General features: G+C 41.6%; 1 protein-coding gene and 1 long non-coding RNA gene across 4 annotated transcripts in view; one reads left to right on the top strand and one right to left on the bottom strand.

Annotated features, from left to right (window-relative positions):
• styx (serine/threonine/tyrosine interacting protein) overlaps positions 1 to 23,457 on the top strand; it is a 44,878-nt gene that overhangs the window by 12,795 nt on the left and 8,626 nt on the right. For 2 of the 3 annotated variants that reach the window (XM_034187412.1, XM_034187404.1), the window contains 7 exons: positions 13,178 to 13,231; positions 13,342 to 13,439; positions 13,589 to 13,649; positions 13,754 to 13,908; positions 14,279 to 14,329; positions 16,821 to 16,893; positions 22,171 to 22,261. In XM_034187412.1, the coding sequence (XP_034043303.1) occupies positions 13,178 to 13,231; positions 13,342 to 13,439; positions 13,589 to 13,649; positions 13,754 to 13,908; positions 14,279 to 14,329; positions 16,821 to 16,893; positions 22,171 to 22,261 (583 nt within the window). The remainder of the gene's footprint in view (positions 1 to 13,177; positions 13,232 to 13,341; positions 13,440 to 13,588; positions 13,650 to 13,753; positions 13,909 to 14,278; positions 14,330 to 16,820; positions 16,894 to 22,170; positions 22,262 to 23,457) is intronic. The other variant, XM_034187419.1, reaches the window with a different exon arrangement.
• The window catches only part of LOC117525549, a 38,082-nt gene continuing 23,411 nt past the window's right edge, over positions 8,787 to 23,457 (bottom strand). The window contains exon 3 of the long non-coding RNA XR_004565088.1: positions 8,787 to 12,427. This is a non-coding gene — a long non-coding RNA (uncharacterized LOC117525549). The remainder of the gene's footprint in view (positions 12,428 to 23,457) is intronic.

Genomic DNA, 23,457 nt, shown 5'->3' with positions numbered 1-23,457 from the left:
AATGGGGCAGCACAGTTTCATTTGAACCCTTACATGAATGAACCTTTTCCAACATTTTTTTTCATCAGTTAACGACATACAGCAACACATCCAGGTACAGGTACTCTCAAAATAAATATAAAAATAGTTAAGCTATCAAATTTACAATTTATGATTTTATTTAATTAATTTTAAGGCCTGATTTATGCTGCTGCAGCTCTGTAACTCCGTGTTATGGTGCCAACGTGCATGACACTTTGAAAGTTATCCATAGCTGGATTATGCTTTTTTCTGGACTAATTTGTCCCTCAGCAAGCTTTTCTTTATACAATCTTCACTTCCAAATCAAAAGTAAGGTGTACAGTTTCCTCTTTTTCCGACTCTGTGTTGCAAATTTGCGGACTCTTGTGCCAAACATATGTGATCCTGAAATGTAATCAGTGTGCGTACTGCAAAAACTTATTAAAATGTGATTGAGTCAACATCCTGCAGCTAAAGGCTAAGCTAACATTAGCTGATAAAACTTAAGCGGTGCACTAATGTCACGTTTTATTTTCAGATTGCTTTCACACCAGAGGCATCAGCCGCAGCAGAAGCGTCGCAAATCGGTCTAAAAAGCATTATTTTCAATGAGACACGTCGCTTTTTTTTTTACACGGCAAAAGTGTTGCTTTAGCTCTGTTTTTGACGAGACGCTTCTGCCGGGAGTGTGCATTGCCGCTTGTCATTAGGCTGCCGCAGCCAAAGTTCAACCCAATCCAGCTTTCGCCTCTCTGGGCTGTGACGTAGCTTCTTGCTGTCCAATAGAAACGAGGCATCAGGCCAAAACACGAAGGATTACAGTGGCAGAAACCACTGATCTGTATAAAACACTGTTATATACAGATCAGTGGCAGAGACGTGCCACAGAACTGATCATTTCTACACTGCAGTTTTCTGAAGAAAATCCTTCCAAATTTTTTTTTTACCTCAAAATTAATTTCTGATTCTGTAAAAAAGTTTAGAACACTTGTAATTAAAATGGTAAAAAAAAAAAAAATAAGACTCTTTAGAAACCTTTCTTCATCTGTAAATTAAAACCATAACTTACCTGTTTTTTCATATTAGATGATTTCTTGTTTAACATAAGGAACCTTGGACATTTAATTTTAGAGAAATAAAATAGCATGGAAATGTGCACATTTTTAAGTCTGGTAGATTATTTATATCTCATTTCAACCAGAAAAATGGACACTGTAAATAAATACAAATATTTATTATAAATGCAACAGATGATTTAACAATGACTGCAGTGTGGTTGTAAAGTAGGATTTCTTAATGTGACATAAACCTCATGATAAAATAGTTTTTTTCATTGAGTCATTTCAACTTGTAATTACGTCACAATGTGATTACTTTTAATGTGATCAGGAGTAATTTCTAAAATATGAATTTGACTAGTGATTGTGAATATTTTAAAATTGTGCACAGTGGGGTCAGGGCTTCTACCTGTGCAAATGTCTTTTGACTGAACTTTGATTTTGTGGATATTTTTAATGATCCACATTCATTTCTTGTTAAAATATAAAATGAAAAAAATGGTAGTTGTGCGCACATCCAATCCTATATTAGGCCAGGTGCAGGATATTCAGGAATAGCAGACAGAAAAAAGAGGGAAAATCCGCACCGTGGTATAAAGCTCCCAAAATCTTTTAATTGACTAAAAAAAGCAAAGTTTCACATTTTATTTTTAAATTATTCTCATCTCAAGTAAGCTGCAGAACTATGCTCCGTTGGTCAAACTGGGTGTTTGTATATATCCAAAAGTGGGGAATGTTGGATTGAGTTGGTCTGCTCCATCGACCCAGCTGCCTGCCTTGCTCTGCCAGAGGATGAGGCCTGAACTCTGTCTCCTCTGTGCAGGTCTGCCTACTGTTGCGGTTCGATCGATAATGTTACGGCTCGGCTCACAAGCTGCAACAAAACTACTGAGGCACACACGAGAGCACCAGGGTTTTTAAAACCAATAACCAATATTTATTATTAAAATAAAGAAAAGGAAAAACAAAAGCATAGCGCAATGAAAAAAAGCCCAGCCAGGACCAGACACCCACGACCGCTCTCCCAGCTATGATCCAGAGGAGGGAGGAGGAGCAGCAGCAGCAGCAACAGCAAAGGAAACAGCAGAGAGCGAGAGAAGAGGCAGAAACCCCTCCTTTCATCCTCCCAGGCAGGGGACCACATCAGCACCTCCTGGTGGGCAGGACCTCAAAACACACGACAGACATAGTAAAACAATTACAAACACATTAAGATGGCCGCAGGGGCCGTCACACCCCCCTCCACAAAACACAGGTTCCTCCAGAGCCCTGTGCCATGCAACTTCCATAGAGGGGCGTGTAACAACACGTCCGCTACCAGGTTTTCTGCCCCCCTTTATATTTATTTATTTCAAATTATGCATCTGGAGATACAAAGACCACTGAACCAAACGCTGATTAGCCACCTTAACTGAGGCCAAAAACGTTAAGGGGTTATGGTCGGTATATACGGTAATTTTGGCACCGCCACACAAGTACACTTAAAAATGCTTTAGGGCTCAAATCAATGAAAGTGTCTCTTTTTCAATAGTTGAATAATTTAGCTGATGTTTATCACATTTCTTTGAGAAATAGCTAACAGGTCTAGCCAAACCAGAATTAGCCAACTGCATCAGGACCACTCCAGCCCCCACATGACTTGCATCCACGTACAGCTGAAATGGTTCATTTAAACGTGGGACGACTAACACCGGATCTGCACAGAGGAGCTTCTTGACGCTCTCAAAAGCCTGCTGACAAAGGGAAGACCAGACAAATTTTGCATCTTTGCGCAACAAGTTGGTTAGAGGCGCAACCACAGGAAAAGTTCTTAAAGAAACAACGATAATACCCGACCAGTCCAAGAAAATGCATAAGTTCTTTTTTAGGACTAGGAACTGGAAATCCCTCAATGGCTCCCTCAAATTGAACTTAAGCTGCAACAGGGCAAACTTCCCCCTGACCAACTACATGAAAGTAGGTAACAGTTGCCTTTGCAAACTCACACTTCGCAAAATTGACAGTCAGCCTCACCCCCACCAGATGAGTGAAAAGCTCCTCCATGCGTGCCAAATGCTCTTCCCAGGTGTCAGAATAAACCACCACGTCATCCAAATACACCGCACAACCAGACATATCACCCACAACAGCATTCATCAACCATTGGAACATACCCGGCGCATTTCTGTGTAAGAAAACAAGCCTGACCGAGTAATAAACGCAGACACCTCACGTGCACGCATAGACAACGGCACTTGCCAGTAGCCCTTCAAGAGATCAAATTTACTCACAAACTTGGCAGAACCCACCTGGTCCACAGTGATCCATTCTCAGCAAAGGAAAACAATCTGGTTTTGTAACCGCATTAAGCTTATGAAAATCAGAACAAAGACGTGAGGTATTATCTGACTTAGGAGCCAAAATACATGGAGATGCCCAACTTGACGCGCTTAGCTCCGCAATGCCATTCTCCAACATATATTTTACCTCCGCATTCAGATGCTTGCGTTTATCCAAACTGATTCTGTAAAAGCACTGCTTAATCGGCCTAGTGTCTCCCACATCAATATCATGCTCAATAAGATGTGTGCACCCTGGAATATCTGAAAACAAGCATGGAAAGCGATTTATCAGATCACACCTGTTCAGCCTGACACCTAGGCAAATGACCAAGCAACACACCCAAATTTGACAAAACGTCTGAGTTCTTAAGACGTCCCTGTATAAGAGCACTGTCCAAAGTACCAGCTTCACTTTCACTCCCCTCGGTCAGTGGCAGTGAGCTGTCCAAGGTACCAGACCTGTCAAGCGTCCCAATAGTTCTACTTGCCATACATGCCACAGAAACCTCAGCGTCCTCCATTGGCTGTGACTCCTCTTGGAATAGTAAGGTTTCAGCACATTGACATGACACACTTGTTGCTTCTTCCTGCGTTCAGGCATTGAGATCAAGTAATTTTGATCAGAAAGTTGTTCAAGCACAGTGTAAGGACCACTGAACTTCGCTTGAAAAGGTGACGTAATAACCGGACAAAGAGCCAACACTTGGTCACCAGGCAAAAACGAATGCACCTCCGAATGCCTGTCAAACAGAGACTTCATTTTATTCTGTGCAGCAGTCATTTTCAACTTGACCAAATCCCTTGCAGCATACAAGCGCCGTCTGAACCCATTTACATAATCTATCAGATTTTTAGGTGGATTTGGCTCCTTTAAACTGTCTGCCACTACAGCCAAGGGACCTTTCACTGTATGTGCAAAGACCAACTCATTTGGGCTAAACCCAATACTCTCTTGAGTAACTTCACGAGCAGCCAGCATCAGCCGAGGCAAACCTTCTTCCCAGTCACCCCCCCCCCCCCCCCCCAACTCAGTACAGTAAGCACGCAACAGCGACTTCAAGGACTGGTGGAAACGTTCCAAAGCGCCTTGCGATTCAGGATGAAAAGCTGTTGCTTTCATATGCCGCATTCTGAGCTGCTTCAAGACCTGGCCAAACAAATGAGATGTAAAATTACTGCCCTGATCCGACTGTATAACTTTCGGAATGCCAAACACAGAAAAAAAACTGAGTAAGCACTCGCACCCACTGCCCTAGCAGTTATTGTCCGCAATGGATAAGCTGCCGGATACCGTGTAGCTTGACACATCACTGTGAGCAAATATGATGACCCAGACCTTAACCGAGGCAAAGGCCCAACACAGTCAATTATCAAATGCTCAAATGGTTCAGATGCAACTACAATTGGACTCAGTGAAACTGGCTTCAACACTTGATTAGGCTTAGCAGTAAGTTGGCACACATGATATGTTTTAATGTACTGTGAGGAAAATAAGTATTTGAACACCCTGCGACTTTGCAAGTTCTCCCACTTAGAAATCATGGAAGGGTCTGAAATTGTATGATGCTTCCACCCCCATGCTTCACGGTTGGGATGGTTTTCTTGGGGTTGTTCCCCCCTCTAAAAATGGTAAGTGGAGTTGATTCCAAAAAGCTCTATTCTGTTCTCATCTGACCACATGACCTTCTCCCATGCCTCCTCTGGATCATCCAGATGGTCACTGGTGAACTTCAGACGGGCCTGGACATATGATGGCTTGAGCAGGGGGACCTTGCTGCCCTGCAGGATTTTAAACCATGACAGCATCATGTGTTACTAATGTAATCTTTGTCACTGTGGTCCCAGCTCTCTTCAGATAATGCAATAAAGACACGCACATCCCAAGCATCTGAAGAGGTGTGCAGGATCAGCAGCATATCACCATGAGAAAATCAAAAATGATCCGGGCACGGAGCTCTCAATCAGAAAAAAGTTTTATTGAACAGAAAAAAGGTAACGTTTCGGGCAAAAGCCCTTCGTCACACTGTATATTTAATGCACCTGTCTAAATATTGTCAGAAACAATGATTGCTCCCAGCTGAAGACAATCAAACAAATTAAAAACATCTGGTCCAATTATCTGTTACAAACATTCTCACAAGTAAATAAGAGCAATCAGATAAATAAACGCAAACCAATACAAACAAGAGAAGGAAAAAGCAGACAGAGACACAAATGCTAAGCACACATTTATAAAATCAGATAAAACAAAACACTCCAAGGTAACCAAAAAGGCAAAACTACAAATCAAACAATCAATACATCATATGCCTTGTTAGAGGTTTTAAAAAAAAAAAAACTTACAAAAACGGTTTCAGGTCGAAATCCTCATTTAAACCCTTAGGAAAAAGTGTACTAAGCGTATAGATCCAAAAAGCTTCTCTCCACCACGATTAAGTTGTACATGCTCAATACCCATGTATCTGAGTGAATTTACATTATGATTTTTCACAGAAAAATGCACAGCCACGGGACTTTTGTTATCATGATTACGGATTTTAGATCTATGCTCTGAAATTCTTGTTTTTAAAAACCTTGTGGTTTTACCAATGTAAGCTAGTCCACACGGACACTTCAGCATATAAATGACATTGGGTGTCTCACATGTGATAACTCCCTTGATTTTAAATATCTTACCTGTCCTGGGATGTTGAAAAGTTTCTGTCTGGTATGTGAAATTGCATTGGCTGCAATGACCACATCTGTAATTACCATCTGATATCTTGGGTAAAGAGCCAAAATCTGTGAGAGGCAACAAATTAGAGCGTACCAACATACTATTCAAATTAGGTGGCCTCCTATGTACAATTCTAGATGGTGTGGAGAATGCTGAAAGATTTTTCAAAAGTGGCTCAGTTTCAATGATATGCCAGTGTTTTTTCAAAACTTTACCAAATTCCCGACTCAACGGTGAGTATTGTATAATACAATTCAAACCGGTAGTCAAGGTTTTGTTGCGTTTGTGATGCAAACATTCAATTTGGGTAACAGTATCAAACCTGGTACGAGCTTCACTGATCCACAAAGGATTATATTCTCTCTGTTGGAACCGGTACACAAGATCATCCGCTTGTACTAGATAGTCAGAATCTGAACTGCAAATACGACGTATACGATTGAATTTTGACATGGGTAGACTTCTTTTTAAAGACACTGGATGAAATTACTTACCATGCACAATAGAATTCCAATCTGTACTCTTTCTATACAAGGTGGAGCCTAATCTGTTATCTTGTCTATAGACCAGAATATCTAGAAAATTTATTTTATGTGCATATATGCTATGGTAAATTTCAAATTACAATTATCATTAATGAACTTGTGAAATTCTAAGAGATGTCTCTGCACCATGCCACACAAAGAAGATATCGTCAATATACCTTTTCCAGTGTGAAATGCAATGTAAATGAGGATTTCGATCTGAAAAAATAAAATCATGTTCAAAAAGGCCACAAAATAATGAGGCAAAACTCGGGGCCATCTTCGACCCCATACTGATCCCTGAAATTTGCAGATAGTACTCGGTTTCAAACATAAAAAAATTAGAGGTCAATACAATGCCTGCAAGATCAAGAATGCTCTGCGTACTTTGTGTACAATCAGTCCTCTGGTCAAGAAAAAATTTCAGAGCTTGCAATCCTCTCTCAATGGGGACATTTGTATACAGTGATTCAATAGCCATCGTCACCAAAAAAAAACACTGATCTGAGACAGTAATAGTATGTAATAGTTTCAAAAACTCCATCGAATCTTTAATAAAAGATGGAAGAGAAAAAAACCAAGGGTTGAAGAAAATGGTCCACAAATGCCGAAATCTTTTCAGTTAAAGAGCCAATGGCCGATACAAATGGGCGTCCAGGTGGCATACTGTATTGCTTATGAATCTTGGGAAGAATGTACAAAACGGGGGTTACTGGGCAGCTCACTGTCATGAACGAATGCTCAAATTTATTGATCTGGTGAGATTCTAACAAATGATTCAGAGAATTTTGAATTTTCTCTTTAAATTCAACTGTCGGATTAGACTGAAGTTTTTTTTTTGTAAAAAGCATTGTTGCTAAGCTGTCTATATATCTCCTGTACATACTTATCACGGTCCATAATGACAAGCGCTCCCCTTTTATCAGCATTTTTGATGACTGTGGACTGATCTTTGAGTGCCTCAAGTTCAGTCCTTTGTCCCTTAGATAAATTATCCACCACTTTATATTGTTTGTTAGAGCTAAGAAGTCGAGAAACATCAAAGTCCACCAATCTACAATAAGTGTCAATACATGCATTTCTTTTATGTGGAGGTGTAAAAGTACTTCCATCTACCATCAGATGATTGATCATTAAGCACACCAGATTGCTCCAATGAGTGTGTCTCATTTGTGGATTTGGTATCTTTAATAATAGAGGCAGCAGAATCAACAGTACCAAAAAACTCCTTAAGACGTAAGTTAGAAGAATTTGTGAAAGTTGACTATGACATCAAAATCCCGACAGTGCGTGGTAGGAACAAAAGATAGTCCTTTACTCAAAGCAGTGACACAGGTTTCAGATAATGTTCTGTTCGATAAATTAACTACGTTGTATACCTGTGTAGTCTGTGGTTGTTTATCTGATTGCTCTTATTTACTTGTGAGAATGTTTGCAACAGAAAATTGGACCAGATGTTTTTAATTTCTTTGATTGTCTTCAGCTGGGAGCAATCATTGTTTCTGATGATATTTAGACAGGTGCGTTGCACCGAATATACAGTCTGACGAAGGGCTTTTGCCCGAAACGTTACCTTTTTGTTCTGCCCAGCTCTCTTCAGGTCATTGACCAGGTCCTCCTGTGTAGTTCTGAGCTTTCTCAGAATCGAGATCTTGCATGGAATCCCAGACCGAGGGAGATTGATAGTCATCTTGTGTTTCTTCCACTTTCTAATAAATAATCATAACAGTTGTTGTCTTCTACCAAGCTGCTTGCCTGTTATCCTGTAGTCCATCCCAGCCTTGTGCAGGTCTACAGTTTTGTCCCTGGTGTCCTTAGACAGCTCTTTGGTCTTGGCTATGGTGGGCAGGTTGGAGTGTGATTGACTGTGTGTGTGAACAGGTGTCTTTTATACAGGTAACAAGTTCAAGCAGGTGCAATTTAATACAGGTAAAGAGTGCAGAATAAGAGGGCTTCTTAAAGAAAAATTAACAGGTCTGTGTGAGCCAGAATTCTTGCTCGTTGGTAGGGGGTCAAATACTTATTTGCAGAAGTAACATACAAATAAATTATTTTAAAAATCATACATTGTGATTTACAGATTTTTTTTTTAAGATTATGTCTCTCACAGTGGACATGCACTTAAGATGAAAATTTCAGACCCCTACATGATTTCTAAGTGGGAGAACTTGCAAAACCGCAGGGTGTTCAAATACTTATTTTCCTTACTGTATGCAGAAACGTCATTTTTTTAGACGCGGACAAAAAATGTCTCGGGATCCGGTCATATGTTTTAGTCACCCCGGAAAGTCCAGACTCATCATGTGCGACTTTTAACACAGCAGGGCGAAATTTACTGGGCATCACGATTTGAAACACAGGATCACTGACAATACCCACATGGGGCAACCATTTTCTCACCAACAGCGAATCCTGAAAAAAGTACCCACACGCGCAATCCACGATGTCACTCACTGGACGCACCTGATCAAAAAGGCCTTTTAAAGACACGTCAGCGTGTCGCTCCGCCACCAGTTCACTGCGAGACAAAGACACAGGAAAATCAGACAGAGGTACATGAACATTTTTTTTCCACATTTCCCCTTCTTAACTTCATTCCGTGCCATAGCCCGAATAACCGCACACGCAGTGAACACCTGGGGGAACTGTTTACTGCACTCATCAGTCTGAGGAAGCAAACAAGGAACTGCCTCTGCCTCCTTCTGTACAGCTGACCCAGCAGCGTCCTTCCACAAACGCACACCAGCCAAACCATTGCCCAATATAACAGAAACACCTTCCACTGGCAATGCAGGATGAACAGTCAAAACTGCATCTCCACTGAAGTTCAGTCAAGTGACACTTTATGCAACGGCACAAAGAGCACGTTAAGACCCATACCTCAAACTGGAACCCGCGTGCCTGTCTCTGACTCCTCAGACAGCGGCAACACATCAGCTTGGATAAATGAGTCAAACACCCCTGTGCCACACAAAATTTTGACACGCACCTTTTTATCATCTCCCACCAATAAGACAAATCCCTCATGGATGAAAGGCAAGTACGAGTCACACGGTTCAGAGCTCATGTTTTCCACCTTAAATTCCACAACATTACGCACTGGCGCAGCTAAACCTAATCGTTTGGGCTTAAGAGACGTTCTTGACTTTAGCAGAACACAATCTGCTTTTATGTGCCCACGCTTATAACAATAGTGACACACCCGATCACTATCACGCAAAACAGAGTTCCTGACATCCCCCTGTTTCACCCAGCTGGACCGCCCAGAGCCCTCTGAATGCCCCTCTCTTGGCACACTGGAACCAAGACTCAGGTTTGGAGTCACATTTTGTGAAAAAGACATATGAGTCAATACGTACTTGTCCGCCAAAATAGCAGCATCTGAGACATTCACAGTCTTTTGTTCACTGATATAAGTTGCAATCCTTTCTGGTACACAGTTCTTGAATGCCATCAAAATTAGCTCTCGCAGCTGATCAAAATTTTTAACATTTTGTGAAGCGCACCAACAAACAACGCAGTTTTGTCACGTCCAAACTCCACATAATTTTGATGATCAAGTTTTTTGTAACACTGAAATTTCTGTCTATATGCCTCTGGCACAAGCTCATATGCTCTCTCCACAGCGCTTTTCACTTTGTCATAACCAAACTATCTTCCAGTGATAACGAAGCATACGCCTCCTGAGCTTTACCTGAAAGCACAACGGCCAAACCTCCCTCGGCCACTTTAACATCGACGCCACACGCTCAAACAAAACATAACAAAATATTTATCCACATCCTTTTCAATGAACGGTGGGATAAATTGAATGCACTTGTTAACGTCAAAGTCTGCTTCTCCAGGATTAACACAGTCCGTACACCAGACACACGCGCCGCCTCGCGTCTCCGCTCTTCTTCCAAATCCAGTTTACGTTGTTCTACCTGAATTTCTTTCTCCCTGAGATTAGCCTGCATTTCCTGCTCCCTAAGTTTCAACTGAATTTCCTGTTCTCTGAGCTTAAACTGACTTTCCAGCTGCAGCTCTTATTTGCACAAATGCGTGTCAGCTGTGTCATCTGCCACCTGGATCACCTCTGACGCAGCAGGAAAAAACATGCCCTTTGCGACCAACGTGTCATCAATTTGTTGTTTAATAGCTTCCTTCTTATCCTGGCTTGTAACTGGAATGTCAAAATGAGCCGCAATTGCCAGCAGATTATCTTTGACGAAAACCTCAAGCTTTTCCCTTGTGGGACTAGCCACAAAACCCTCCACCTCCACATCCATGACTGGCCAAAAATACACGCACACACCACACCACGTAATCACACACAAACTGAGTTAATAGACTACAAATTGAAGCGCTCGCACGTGCACAGCACGACGCTCAATGCAACCGTGTCCCCTTTATTCTACACCTGCTTAACAAGCTGCACCAAATTAACTTACCTAACTCTTCACGTGGTTTGGCGGCGTGTTGATTAAGCACACAACCAGCGAGAAAATATTTCTTTTCTCCTGGACTGCTCCCGAGAACACTGTGACCCACAGTGAAAACTCCAACCGCACCCCCACGACACTATCGAAAAAAACCAAACGGGCCATGCGTGAAGCAGCAAAGCCTCTTACCTCACCAGGAGACACAGCTACAAAACAGAGCTCAATACTCGTGCACAAGTCACACACTCCACTTACCCCTATTCTCTTCGTTGTGTTCAACAAAACGCACCACGCCATCCAAAGATTGAGGAAAAAACCAAACACGCTCCCGTGTGTCCTCACCGCCACCTGCTGCGAGTCACACGTGCACACCGATGCACCTGTTCCACTCCACAGCAGATCACCGCCAAACAAGCACCAGTTGTAACAATAAGACGCCGCCGCTCACCCCAAACTTTACCGTGCATCACCACACGAGTCCAGGGAAAGCAAAAACGCCAAAAACCTGTTTGGACGAGCCCCCATTTGTTATTGCTCGGCTCACAAGCCGGCAACAAAACTACTGAGGTACATGCGAGAGCACCAGGGTTTTTAAAACCAATAACCAATATTTATTATTAAAACAAGAAAAAGGAAAAGGAAAAACAAAAGCATGGCGTGATGAAAAAAAGCCCAGCCAGGACCAGACGCCCGCGACCGCTCTCCCAGCCGCAATCCAGAGGAGGGAGGAGGAGCAGCAGCACCAAAGGCAACAGCAGAGAGTGAAAGAGGCAGAAACCCCTTTTGTCCTCCCAGGCAGGGGACCACACCAGCGCCTCCTGGTGGCCAGGACCTCAAAACACATGACAGACAGTAAAACAATTATAAACACATTAAGACGGCCGCAGGGGCCGTCACAATAACCCACCAAGTCGCCAGTCCTCCCTCGGCTCCGCGTCACTCCGGAAAGTAGATGATAAAATCTTCTCCCAGCAGGGTGATGGGAGGAGAATCGTTCTGCTGTTTTTAAAAGCATTTTCATGGTTCTACAGGTGCAAATCCAAGATGGCAGTCACTCAGCTTTTTTCGGTTTGTGGAAACAGCAGAAACAGAGTGTGACGTAGCAATCTCCGCCCCCCTTGCTGCTTCCGAAGTGATGCGTTTGACGTCACTGATGCGTTGGGAGGCGTTCAGCTCTTGCTTTCGGTGTGAAAGCCCCATTACTCAGACAAATTTGCAGACGCTCCGTTGTTCAAACTGGGCGTGTGTGTGTGGGCGTGTGTGTAAAACGGAAGAAATTCAGAGTGTCTGCTCGATCACACCAGCTGCCGTCTCTCTTCCTGATCGACTGGTGTTCCTCTCTGGCCAACTCCTTCAGCTCGTCCGGCCTCACTGAGCATAGTTGCTGAAAAAAGAACACGCAATGCTTAACAAACATGACTGCAAGACTTGTTCAACCTCCAGCAGAAATGCATCTGCTGAATCGCCAAGCAAGAGGGATAATTACCAATAAAATACATCAGCAACCACTAATTATTACCGCATGTACACAGTTAGACTCACAATCATGAATACTTTGTGTTGCTAACTGGGACATTAAATAACGTGCGACATGTCCTTTAAAAAAGGGGGGGGGGGGGGGCAGAGAAAAGGCCCCTTACGCTGGTTGAATGTCAGCGTAGGGGATCAAAATCACAGCGTTGGAGTCCCTATGCTCAGTTGCGCTGCCAAAAACCCTGCAGTCACGGCATGCTTATTGATTATTGATTGATTGATGCTGATTTTGCTTATTATTCAGCTATACTACAGTACCTCTAAGTGGCATGACACATTATGGACATTCAAGTCATGGCTGAGTCTCCCAGTTAAAGAGGTGTTATTAACCTTATTATTAATATCAACCTTCCAGACTTGACAACATGTCACAAACTAGATAGTGTCTTTCGATGTGAAAAATTGGCTGAATGAATTTTAATACTTTGGGTTTGTCTTTGTTGTTGTTGGACAGTTTGTGCCACTGGTAGCTAAATGCACAGCTGTCTTAGAGGTTTATTTTAATTCAAATGAAAAATTCCAGACGTTTGCAACATATTATTGAACATTTAAGAAAAGTTGCTCTGTGATCTTAGTGATGTCCTGCTGTCTTTATTTTCAGGAGATATTACCAGGACTGTTTTTAGGTCCATATGCTGCTGCAATGAAAAGCAAGGTCATTTTTATCTTATTTTATGAAGTGCACATTGACACCTCTAGTCAAACTAAAATACTTACATTACTTTATTTGTTTTTATAGCTCATGTTTTGTCTCCTCCTGTTTAGCTGCCAATTCTTGAAAAACAGGGCATAACACACATTCTCTGTGTCCGCCAAGACGTTGAAGCCAATTTTATCAAACCTAATTTCCCTCATTCATTTAGGTAAGAGCTTCCTGTGCGCTTCACTAGATATTACTGGGCTACATTTGATGTGAAATATTAGTTATGTTGGTGCATTTTGTGTAAAATTTTCTTTGTGATTCAGTACTTTCTTGCAAATCTGTTTATTAAACAATATTGTATATTTTTAGATATCTTGTTTTGGATATCGCTGACAATCCAGTAGAAAATATCATACGATTTTTCCCTATGGTGAGTTAAAAAGTGGGCTGTTGACCTTCTTCTTGATACACTTATTATTTAAAGAGTCATGCATTTTTAGTTTGCTTAATGAACTTTAATTTTTCTTCTAATAGTCAAAAGAATTTATTGATAGCTGCTTAGCAACAGGAGGTAAGGATGCATCATGTTCCCTTTTTATATGCTTTAAATGTTTTGTTTTTAAGGAATTAATCTTGTTTCTCTCTTCAGGAAAGGTGCTGGTTCACAGTAATGCAGGGATATCAAGAAGGTGAAGTTTGTGTTTTGATGCCACTTCATTTTGGAATATAATTTCACGTCATACAATACATTACATAATGAATTTGAGCCACTAGAGATAAAACTGCTCAACTTAGTGATTGTACCAACCCCAGATATATCGGCATCAGGAAGGGCATCTGCTGTAAATCCTTTGCCAAAACCATAGGTGACTCCACATAGAAGTGGGAAAAGAAGCAGAAGATGAATTGGGCGTTTCACTCATGTATATGTATAACTGATAAACACTTTTTAAAATTCTAAGGATATTGTAACTATATTTTCTGTCTATATTTTAAAACTAATACTGTGCCTGAATGACACCCAAGATTGACATTTATTGTTTTAACTGGTCATTTCAGTGCTGCCTTAGTGATCGCATACCTTATGGAGACATTTGGAATGAAATACAGGTGAGTGTTTGATTATTTAAATATGGTGATTAAGATTAGCACTTATTTTTAGCATAGTGTGGCAACCATGCAATTCATACGCATTTCATACATTTTTAGTACACTTTGAGTTGATCACATATTTACAGGAATTAAAGTTCTCCATCGCTATGGTGAATTTCTGTCAATTAGGGCTGTCAAAAGCCATATATGTGTTCAATCCAATGAGAATTTTAAAAAAGGCAAGGGGGGGGGTGTCTTATTAGACCACTGATTATGATGTGCAGCTTCACCAATCAGCTGCTTCTGTCTGCTGTTGTCGATAGTGGTGTTATGTTCTGGGTGTGTGAGCTTTAACTAATGCTCTTATTATGGATGACATTGAATCAAAACTTGAATCAAATTTGAAAAATTGAATTGAAACTTAACAGTCAAAATCATACATGTTAGTACCTACTGTTGCATGTTTTGCAATAGTGTGACAGCTGTGAGCTCAGTCCTCCCCCAGCAGAAGAGAGTGGAGTGAACTGGCTTTTTTTTTTGTTTGTTAGGTGTTCAAGTAAATTCAGAAGAGTTATGCACTTTTTTTGTATTTTTCGTGGTTTTGACAAAGGCATTTTTTTAATTCATCGATTCCATTCATGTTCATTCATTCTTTGTAAAAAATTGTTTACCCCACTCGATGGAAAACATGAAACCAGTGAATTCTGGGTGTTGATTTAGGTGTTATATTGGCTCAATAATAACTGAGTTCAATCTAAACTGTTTCTTTCTCACTGTTACATGATAAAGCAACACTGGCATGCAACTTTAAAATTCATTATTTTACCTCATATCATGTAGAACCTCATGGATTTGTGAATGACAGATTTATTCTACTATTGAATATCGGTTAAATAAGTTTAATTGAATATTGTTCAGTCAGTTTACACGCACTGCTGTGCAGTTTAATTGTCCTCGCTGTGGTTTCATTTCAATGTCTTGAATGGAAAGTTGTAGTGGAAATTAGTACATTTTTTCCTGCTATCATGACCCACCCTGCTCAGAGTGCCGCTGTCATTGGACCGACATCTCTGTTATTTTGGCATTGTGGGATAGCTCGCGCCCACAGATTGAACTCGCCGGACTAGTTTCGCCACACTGCTCAGTGCGCTGCTCTCGTTGGAGCAACAACATACAGAATGTGTCTTAACCCAGATAGATCTCTTTCAGTGCAGCTTCTTGTTGTGACTTTAACACAAAGTTAAGTCTTTCATCGCCAACTGTAAATGGTAATCAAACCATTCCAATCGTATCTTTCTGAACTCTTCCGCATCAAACTCCATCCTGTCAATGTTAACAGTGTGCTTGAACGATAACAGGTGAAGGTGCTCATAAACTTTGTTTCTTAAATATTTATTACGGCCACTCTTAAAACTTCAGATATCTTTATCATTTTATTACTGGTAAATTTTAGAATTAATTTAGATGGGATATACTCATTATCTCACAGGAATATATCACAATTATCTAGGAACTACTTTTTGCACAGGAATTCATCAGGCACATCGGCCGCAGGTGCGTACTAACACAGAATACCCAGAAACTGGACAGTTGTTTGGCCAAAACGAGAGCGTCCACTTTTAGCTTGCCATAAGCTAGGGGGAGGTGATGGTCTAGTGGTTAAGGTGTTGGGCTTGAGTCCAGAAGATCATGGGTTCAAATCCCCGCCTGACTGGAAAATCACTAAGGGTCCTTGGGCAAGGCCTTTAATCCCCTATTGCTCCCGGTGTGTAGTGAGCGCCTTGTATGGCAGCACCCTGACATTGGGGTGAATGTGAGGCATAATTGTAAAGCGCTTTGAGCTTCTGATTCAGATGGAAAAGTGCTATATAAATGCAGTCCATTTATAAGCTAAGTTAGTGGTGCTCGTGAGAGTGTGATCATGACCCTCACTCTGCATAAATATGTAAAATGCAAATATGGCTTTCTTATTTCTTAAATTTTAAAAATGCATCACTTGGTACCTCATTAAAAAAAAAGAATTCCCAGGAGAGGAACCCCTACAGTTTCACTTTTTTTTTTTTTACCTCACCCATGATGACTGTAGTAGAAAAGAGCAGCGATGGTTAGTGAGTGAAATATAATGTTGTTCAGCAGGAGAACAATTTGCTGTTTTCTTAGCTGTCTCCAGCTTGTTTTTACCTTAAATCCTAGGATGCGATCGCAGAAGGATTTCTATATAAAGATACATGGTGAACAGCTTATGATTTGGCTGTTAAAAAAAGGTCAGATTATTATCATCTTTTTTTTTTTATCCATATATTTACTTAACGCATAAACATAAAAAGTATTTGAAATCATGTCTTCTGAATGTGCCTAAAGACTGCTGTAACACTGTTGTTGGAGGATAAAATGTAAAATTGTACTCTGGTATAGATGTGTACCATGCACGTATACATTTGCTGCTGACTTGACAGTGGTTTTTGCCGGTACATCAGAGGCTGTGATTCTAATTTTGTCATGTGTACAGGGATGCCTTCAGCCATGTCCAGGAGAGGAGGTTCTGCATCAACCTCAATGTGGGCTTTGTGCATCAGCTACAGGTAAGGCTCAGTTCTGAAACGTATTCCTTCCTTCTTGCTGTAAACATGCATTATTAGCTGGATCAGGTGTATTTAGCCCATCAGCAGCTGGGACAGGTGAAATGGAACACATGAAAGGGATGGTCCACATGGACTGAATTTTGGAACCACTGTGTATGTATCAGTTTGACCTGGATTAAGCTATACCTTGATGTTGTTCAACTCTTCCTTTGAAAAAGAAATATAGAACATGGAATTCAAATTCTAATTTATTAATTTATATAGCGCCAATTCACGATGAACTCGTCTCAAGGCGCTTCACACAACATAAAACAACAAAAAAATAAAAAATTTAAAACACAATAAAAAGACAACCATAAAAGAATACAAGAATAAAAACACGTCATAAAACAAGGAAAACAAATGAGTCTTTAAACGTGACTTAAAAGTCTCCACAGTATCAGACTGCCAAATGTGTGCCGGGAGATCATTCCACAGAGCTGGGGCACGGTAGGAGAAAGCTCTGTGACCGGCAGACTTTTTATTCACCCTGGGAACACACAGAAGTCCTGCAACCTGAGAACGCAGGGCCCAAGCTGGTACATAGGGGCTTACCTGGTCAGCCAGATAGGGAGGTGCAAGTCCATGAACAATTTTATAAACTAATAACAGTACTTTAAAATCCGATCTTGCAGCAACTGGAAGCCAGTGCAGGGACGCCAAAACGGGCGTAATGTGGTCTAATGTGGAATTTGAGTATTATTGCTGCATAATTTACCATATTGTAAATGGCAAAGATAAATTGTATTTCTGGAGTAACCTGGAACTAGATCTCATCACTCATCTTCAACCGTTTATCCGGGATCGGGTCGCAGGGGCAACAGCTCTAGCAGGGGACCCCAGACTTCCCTTTCCTGGGCCATATTGTCCACCTCTGACTGGGGGATCCCGAGGCGTTCCCAGGCCAGTGTGGAGTTATAATCTCTCCACCTATTCCTGGGTCTCCTCCCAGATGGACGTGTCTGGAACACCTCCCAAGGGAGGCGCCCAGGGGGCATCCTTACCAGATGCCCAAACCACCTCAGCGGGCTCCTTTCAACGTGAAGGAGCAGCGGCTCTACTCCAAGCTCCTCACACATGACCGAACTTCTCACTCTATCTCTAAGGGAGACACCAGACACCCTCCTAAGGAAGCCCATTTCGGCCGCTTATACCCCTGATATAGTTCTTTTGGTCATGACCCAACCCTCATGACCATAGGTGAGAGTAGGAATGAAGATTGACCAGTAGATGGAGAGCTTCACCTTTTGGCTCAGCTCCCTTTTCGTCACAACAGTACGGTAAAGCGAATGCAATACTGTCCCTGATGCGTGAATTCTCCAGCCAATCTCACGCTCCATTGTCCCCTCATTTGTGAACAAGACCCCGAGGTACTTGAACTCCTTCTCTTGGGGCAAGACCATATTCCCTACCTGTAGTAGGCAATCCATTGGTTTCCTGCTGAGAACCATGGCCTCAGATTTAGAGGTGCTGATCCTCATCCTATCTGTTTCACACTCGGCTGCGAACCGATCCAGTGAGTGTTGGTCATTGGCCGATAAAGCAAACAGGACTACATCATCTGCAAAAAGCAGTAATGAGACCCTGAGCCCACCAATCTGGAAACCCTCCTCCCCCGACTACGCCTTGATATGCTGTCCATAAATATCACAAACAGAATTGGTGACAAGGGACAGCCCTGGCGGAGGCCAGCCTCCACCGGAAACGAGTCTGACTTACTGCCAAGCACCCAAACACAGCTCTCACTTTTGAGTACAGAGATTTGATGGCCCTGAGAAGGGACCCCCCTCACTCCATGCTCCCACAGCACCTCCCACAGTATCTCCTGGGGTACCTGATCATATGCCTTCTCCAAGTCCACAAAACACATGTAGACTGGATGGGTGTACTCCCAGGCACCCTCCAGGATCCTTGTGAGAGTGAACAGCTGGTTGGTTGTTCCACAACCAGGTCGGAACCCGCATTGTTCCCCTTCAATCAGAGGCTCGACTATCTGCCGAACCCTCATTTCCAGCACTAGATTATGGAACTAGATCATGTGATCTATATTATATTCCAGTTAGCAACGTGGTAGAGCAAGTGTGTTTGGTTCCAACACGGAAGGTTGCTGGTTCAAGACTACGTATGCCCATTCTCCATGTAATATGGAGTTGTCAGGAACATAGACTGTATATATATATATACTGGACAAAGCCTGTGTGTCATCATACATACGTTTTATGTAGCAACCCACACAGCCAATATGTAGCCTTTATCTGAGCAGCACTGACGGTCACGAAAAATCCATAAATGGATAAAGAGGTGAAGCATGTGTGTAGAAAGAAGGCTGAACATGTCCCTATCTTTGACTCCGAACCAGCTAAGATGACAGGCTAACCTCTGTTCGGGTGTTTATTTTTACGTCCGCATAGGATGCAATAAAATCGTCTGTGTTTATTTATCTGTCTTTTAGCCAGGATTATGTCAAAACTGCACGGATTTTGATGAAAATTTCAACAGATACATATTAGGCCATGGAAGGCTCCACTGAATTTTGGAGGCGATCTGGATCCGATGTCGCCGACCGAATGGTCCCCCCTAAAAATCGGTTTGCCTTTTGCATCTGTCCATGCGTAATTAGCCGCATTTCACGCATTGAAACCTTGTTTCTGCTTAAAACTGCACTCCAGTCATCTATCTCAGCAACAGATAGCGGAGGCTTTTGTACAACAATCATTTCCACATAAATTCAGCATTATTTCATCATAAAAGGTGGTGGAAGCAATCAGAGCACCGCAGCCAAACGAGCTGCTAGCTAATGCGTTCACTGCGTGTTGGTCATTTCAAAGCGTCACGGAATTTCGCCAAGTTTCTGCTTAAAATGGCCTCATTTCTGCTTAAAACCGACTTTATGATTTTAAGAGGTTTTACCAATTATTAACCATCTGATGGTTAATAATCCAATTAATCCATTTGAATGCTTTGGGTGAAGAGCCTCTGTCTCAGACGTGCTGCTGTGGTCTGAAATGATGCATGCGCAGATGCAAAAGGCGGACCGATTTTTTTCGGGGCGGACCGTTCCGTCTGCGACACCGGATCTGGATTCTGGATCAAGATTCACTTTATATAGGCTTTGAAGGATAGCGTCAAAACTACTTCACGGATTCTCACCAAATGTTCACCATGGATACATATTAGGCCATGGAAGACTCCGTTAAATTGTGGACGTTATCTGGATTTGAATCCGGATTCTGGATCAAGATTTCACTTTATATAGGCTTTGAAGGATTACGTCAAAACTACTTAATGGATTCTCACCAGATTTGCACCACAGATAGATATTAGGGCATGGAAGACTCCACTGAATTTTGGAGGTGATCCGGATTGGCAGACATGAGAAATCTCTGATTGCTCTTGTTAAGTCATATTTTTGGCAACTGCACGGTGGTTCCCATAATGGTTTGCTTTGGTGTGGTCATTGAAAGTTGTGAGCTGTTTAAGCCTTGGTCCCACCGAATAATAAAGCCATGAATAATGAGCCACGTATGGATTTGCCAGAAATTTCAGTGATTATTTGAATAATGAGCCACATATAAATCTATCACGTATCCATTATGAAGAAGCCTTTTAAAGTGCCATTCCCATTTAAAGTGTGGGTTTTCAATTCACAACATCCATTCAAGATGTCCTATTTTTTAAAACGCAGTCCAAAAAAGACGCTCATGCACAGTCCGGCCAGTGTGCGCATCCATGTGTCAAGCTACAGTTCACCTGTGTTACAGAGTCATTAAATGCAGCAGTTCTGTGAACAAAAAAAAAGGGCAGTACAATGAAGTGACCGCTTTAATTATATAATTATATATAGGCCTGCACCTGTGTGGATTCCCCCCCCCCCCCCCCCCCCCCCGGTGATCCAACTTTTAACTTTGTGCTCGTCTGTTATTGTCTGCAAAATTCCTCTTTTGCACACTCACGTTCTGCGTAAATGCTCGTCTTCATTTTGACACAGGTGATCCAACTTTTAACTTTGTGTTCCTCCATTATTGTCTGCAGAATCGCTCTTTTGCACACTGGTGTTGTGCGTAAATGCTTGTCTTGAGAGTGAGTTATTGCGCCAGTGCACACACAGTGCAGCTCATCTGATCCATTATAATAAGATGTTAAATCTATCATAAACATACTTTTACAGCTGCTTATAAGAAGGAATGAACATGCAACTGTTTCACCAAGCTATTACAATATAAACATTACAAATAATTACCTTTTAGGCTGTTCCAGATACGTTCTCCACCTCAGCGCACGAGACACAGAGATAAAAAAAAAGGTCCAGATGAAACAGTCCTCTGTGATTCCAGAAGGGAATAGAGGTGTTTTCAGCAGCCAACTCTGACAGAATAATAATTCTTTTATATACAGTGTGCAGCACACAAAGCAGGTGTGATTGTCACGACGAAGAGCACGAGAGGGCGGAGCCAAAAAAAAAAAGCCTGTCCTGTCCTCGTAGCCACCAGGTGCTCGGATAATGGGCTTTTAACAGCCTCGTCCTCACCATGAATGTGCCTCTAAACTCCTCGTTTGTCCACGTAGTACACAAACTACACCCACAGTATTGTTGCTAAATTTTGAACTTTTTGAAATTGGCTACACGCTCAGAGATGAGCCTCATTAGCCAAATATTCTGCCTCTAAGAGTCTCTCAGAGCCACTATTCTCCCACGTTTGTTGAATAACTGGACTCGTACCAAAAAAACATGCTACATGGCTCATTATTCATCGTTCATTATTCAGTGGAACCAAGGCTTTACTTTCTCAGTAATTGTGCATTAACAGGACTTATCCAATGAAGCTACCAATAGCTGCTAAAAGTGCTAATGGCATTAGCATACAACAGTAAATAAAACAAAATTTCATTCAATGTGAAAATTGCAACAGGGTTTTCTTAGCCACAACAACTAGCAGCCCCATCAAGTGGCCTTTGAGTGACAAACACTTTGAGAGTCTGACTTGGCTTAGCTGTTGTCAGTCAAATTAGCCACACCCTTAATTAGACATAACTTATGGCTGAAAACATCTTAAACTAAGAAGTTAGAAAATAACTTTATTCGAGTGTGATTGACACAAAAATCCAAAGTGTTAACCAATAAAGTTTGTTAGTTGATTACCTGCTATACAACCCATACTGTTGACTGTACAGTCAACATGAGTACTGTACATGAGTGTCATGTGTTAACTGCTGTGATCATGAATGTTTGTTTTCTAGGAATATGAAGCAATCTACTTAGCCAAACTGACCATTAAAATGATGTCTCCAATGCAGCTGGGAAGGCCATTCTTACAAGCTGGGATGCCAGGTTTGTACATTCTCAACCCAGTCTGGTTCAGCCACGTGTCCAATCATGTCTCTGTTAATACAAATCACTACTTTTACGGTTTTGTGTGTGTGTTTTGTTTTTTTTAAGACAAGTCAAAGAATAGTTTCCATGAACATTCCCAAATTGATTGTAAGTCTATCCGTGCACATGCGGTAATAAATTAGTGGTGACCAGTGATGCCATTAATGCGTTACTCTAATCTGACCGCTTTTTTCAATAACTAATAATCTAACACGTCAATCTTTCCAAAGCAGTAATCAGATTAAAGTTACTTCTCCAAGTCACTGTGCATTACTGGCGGGTCACTCGCAGCATTAAACTTGGCCCGTGGGCAAAGGGTCTGCGTTCAACTGAACTGCCCACTTTCAGTGAGCTGTGAGCATTTCATCTGTTTTCAGCAGCCTCTCTGAGTTGAAAAACAGTCGTCCTCTCTCAAAGCGCTGTGATGGCAGCACACTTGCACTGCGCTTTACAAAGACCTTTTTGCGCTCTTTTTTTCCCCCCTTTATTTAAAACTCTGAGCCACTCTGTGTGTCCTTGCTAAAAACAGCTGATCCGTGATGCGTTAACAACTAATACTTTTTTCCACCCAAATGCGAAACAATCTTTCTGAGGACAAAATGAACTAAAAAAAAAACTGATAAAAATTTCTTACCTGCCAATCTGATCATGTTTTCTGCATAAATAAACGTTATCCATTCTTCTGTTCAAACGCCAAAACAGGGGCAAATTCAGAAGGAAAAGGGGCAGGGCATGGAGCGGGGCAGGGATGCAGCCCCCCCCCCCCCCCCCCCCCCCCCCAGCATCCCTAGATTAAAGGTCCACTTTTTAAGCCTTTAACTACTACTACTTACAGTAATAAGAATTTCAACAACTAAAATCTTTAGAATGTAAATGTTAGAAAAATGTTAGCATGAATTTATAAACAATGTAGGTTAGAAATGGCAAGTTTTACTGTTACAGTGCTGTCATAATTTAAGTATGAGGTCAAGAAAGATGTCTCTTTTATTTTTTATAAAACAAGTATCTTCATTGAAGTCAAGAAAGGGAGACTATAAAGTGAGTATTTGCAAAATGGGTTATTTTCATATTTAGGTGGCAGGGGGTGTTGTTGTCAGATGCTGAAAGCAACTAATAAAGTAACTAGTAATCTAACTTGGTTATTTTTGAAATTG

This window comes from Thalassophryne amazonica, chromosome 2 (assembly GCF_902500255.1).
Source record: "Thalassophryne amazonica chromosome 2, fThaAma1.1, whole genome shotgun sequence".
Classification (NCBI taxonomy): Eukaryota; Metazoa; Chordata; class Actinopteri; order Batrachoidiformes; family Batrachoididae; genus Thalassophryne; species Thalassophryne amazonica.
This window is presented reverse-complemented; position numbering and strand designations above follow the sequence as displayed.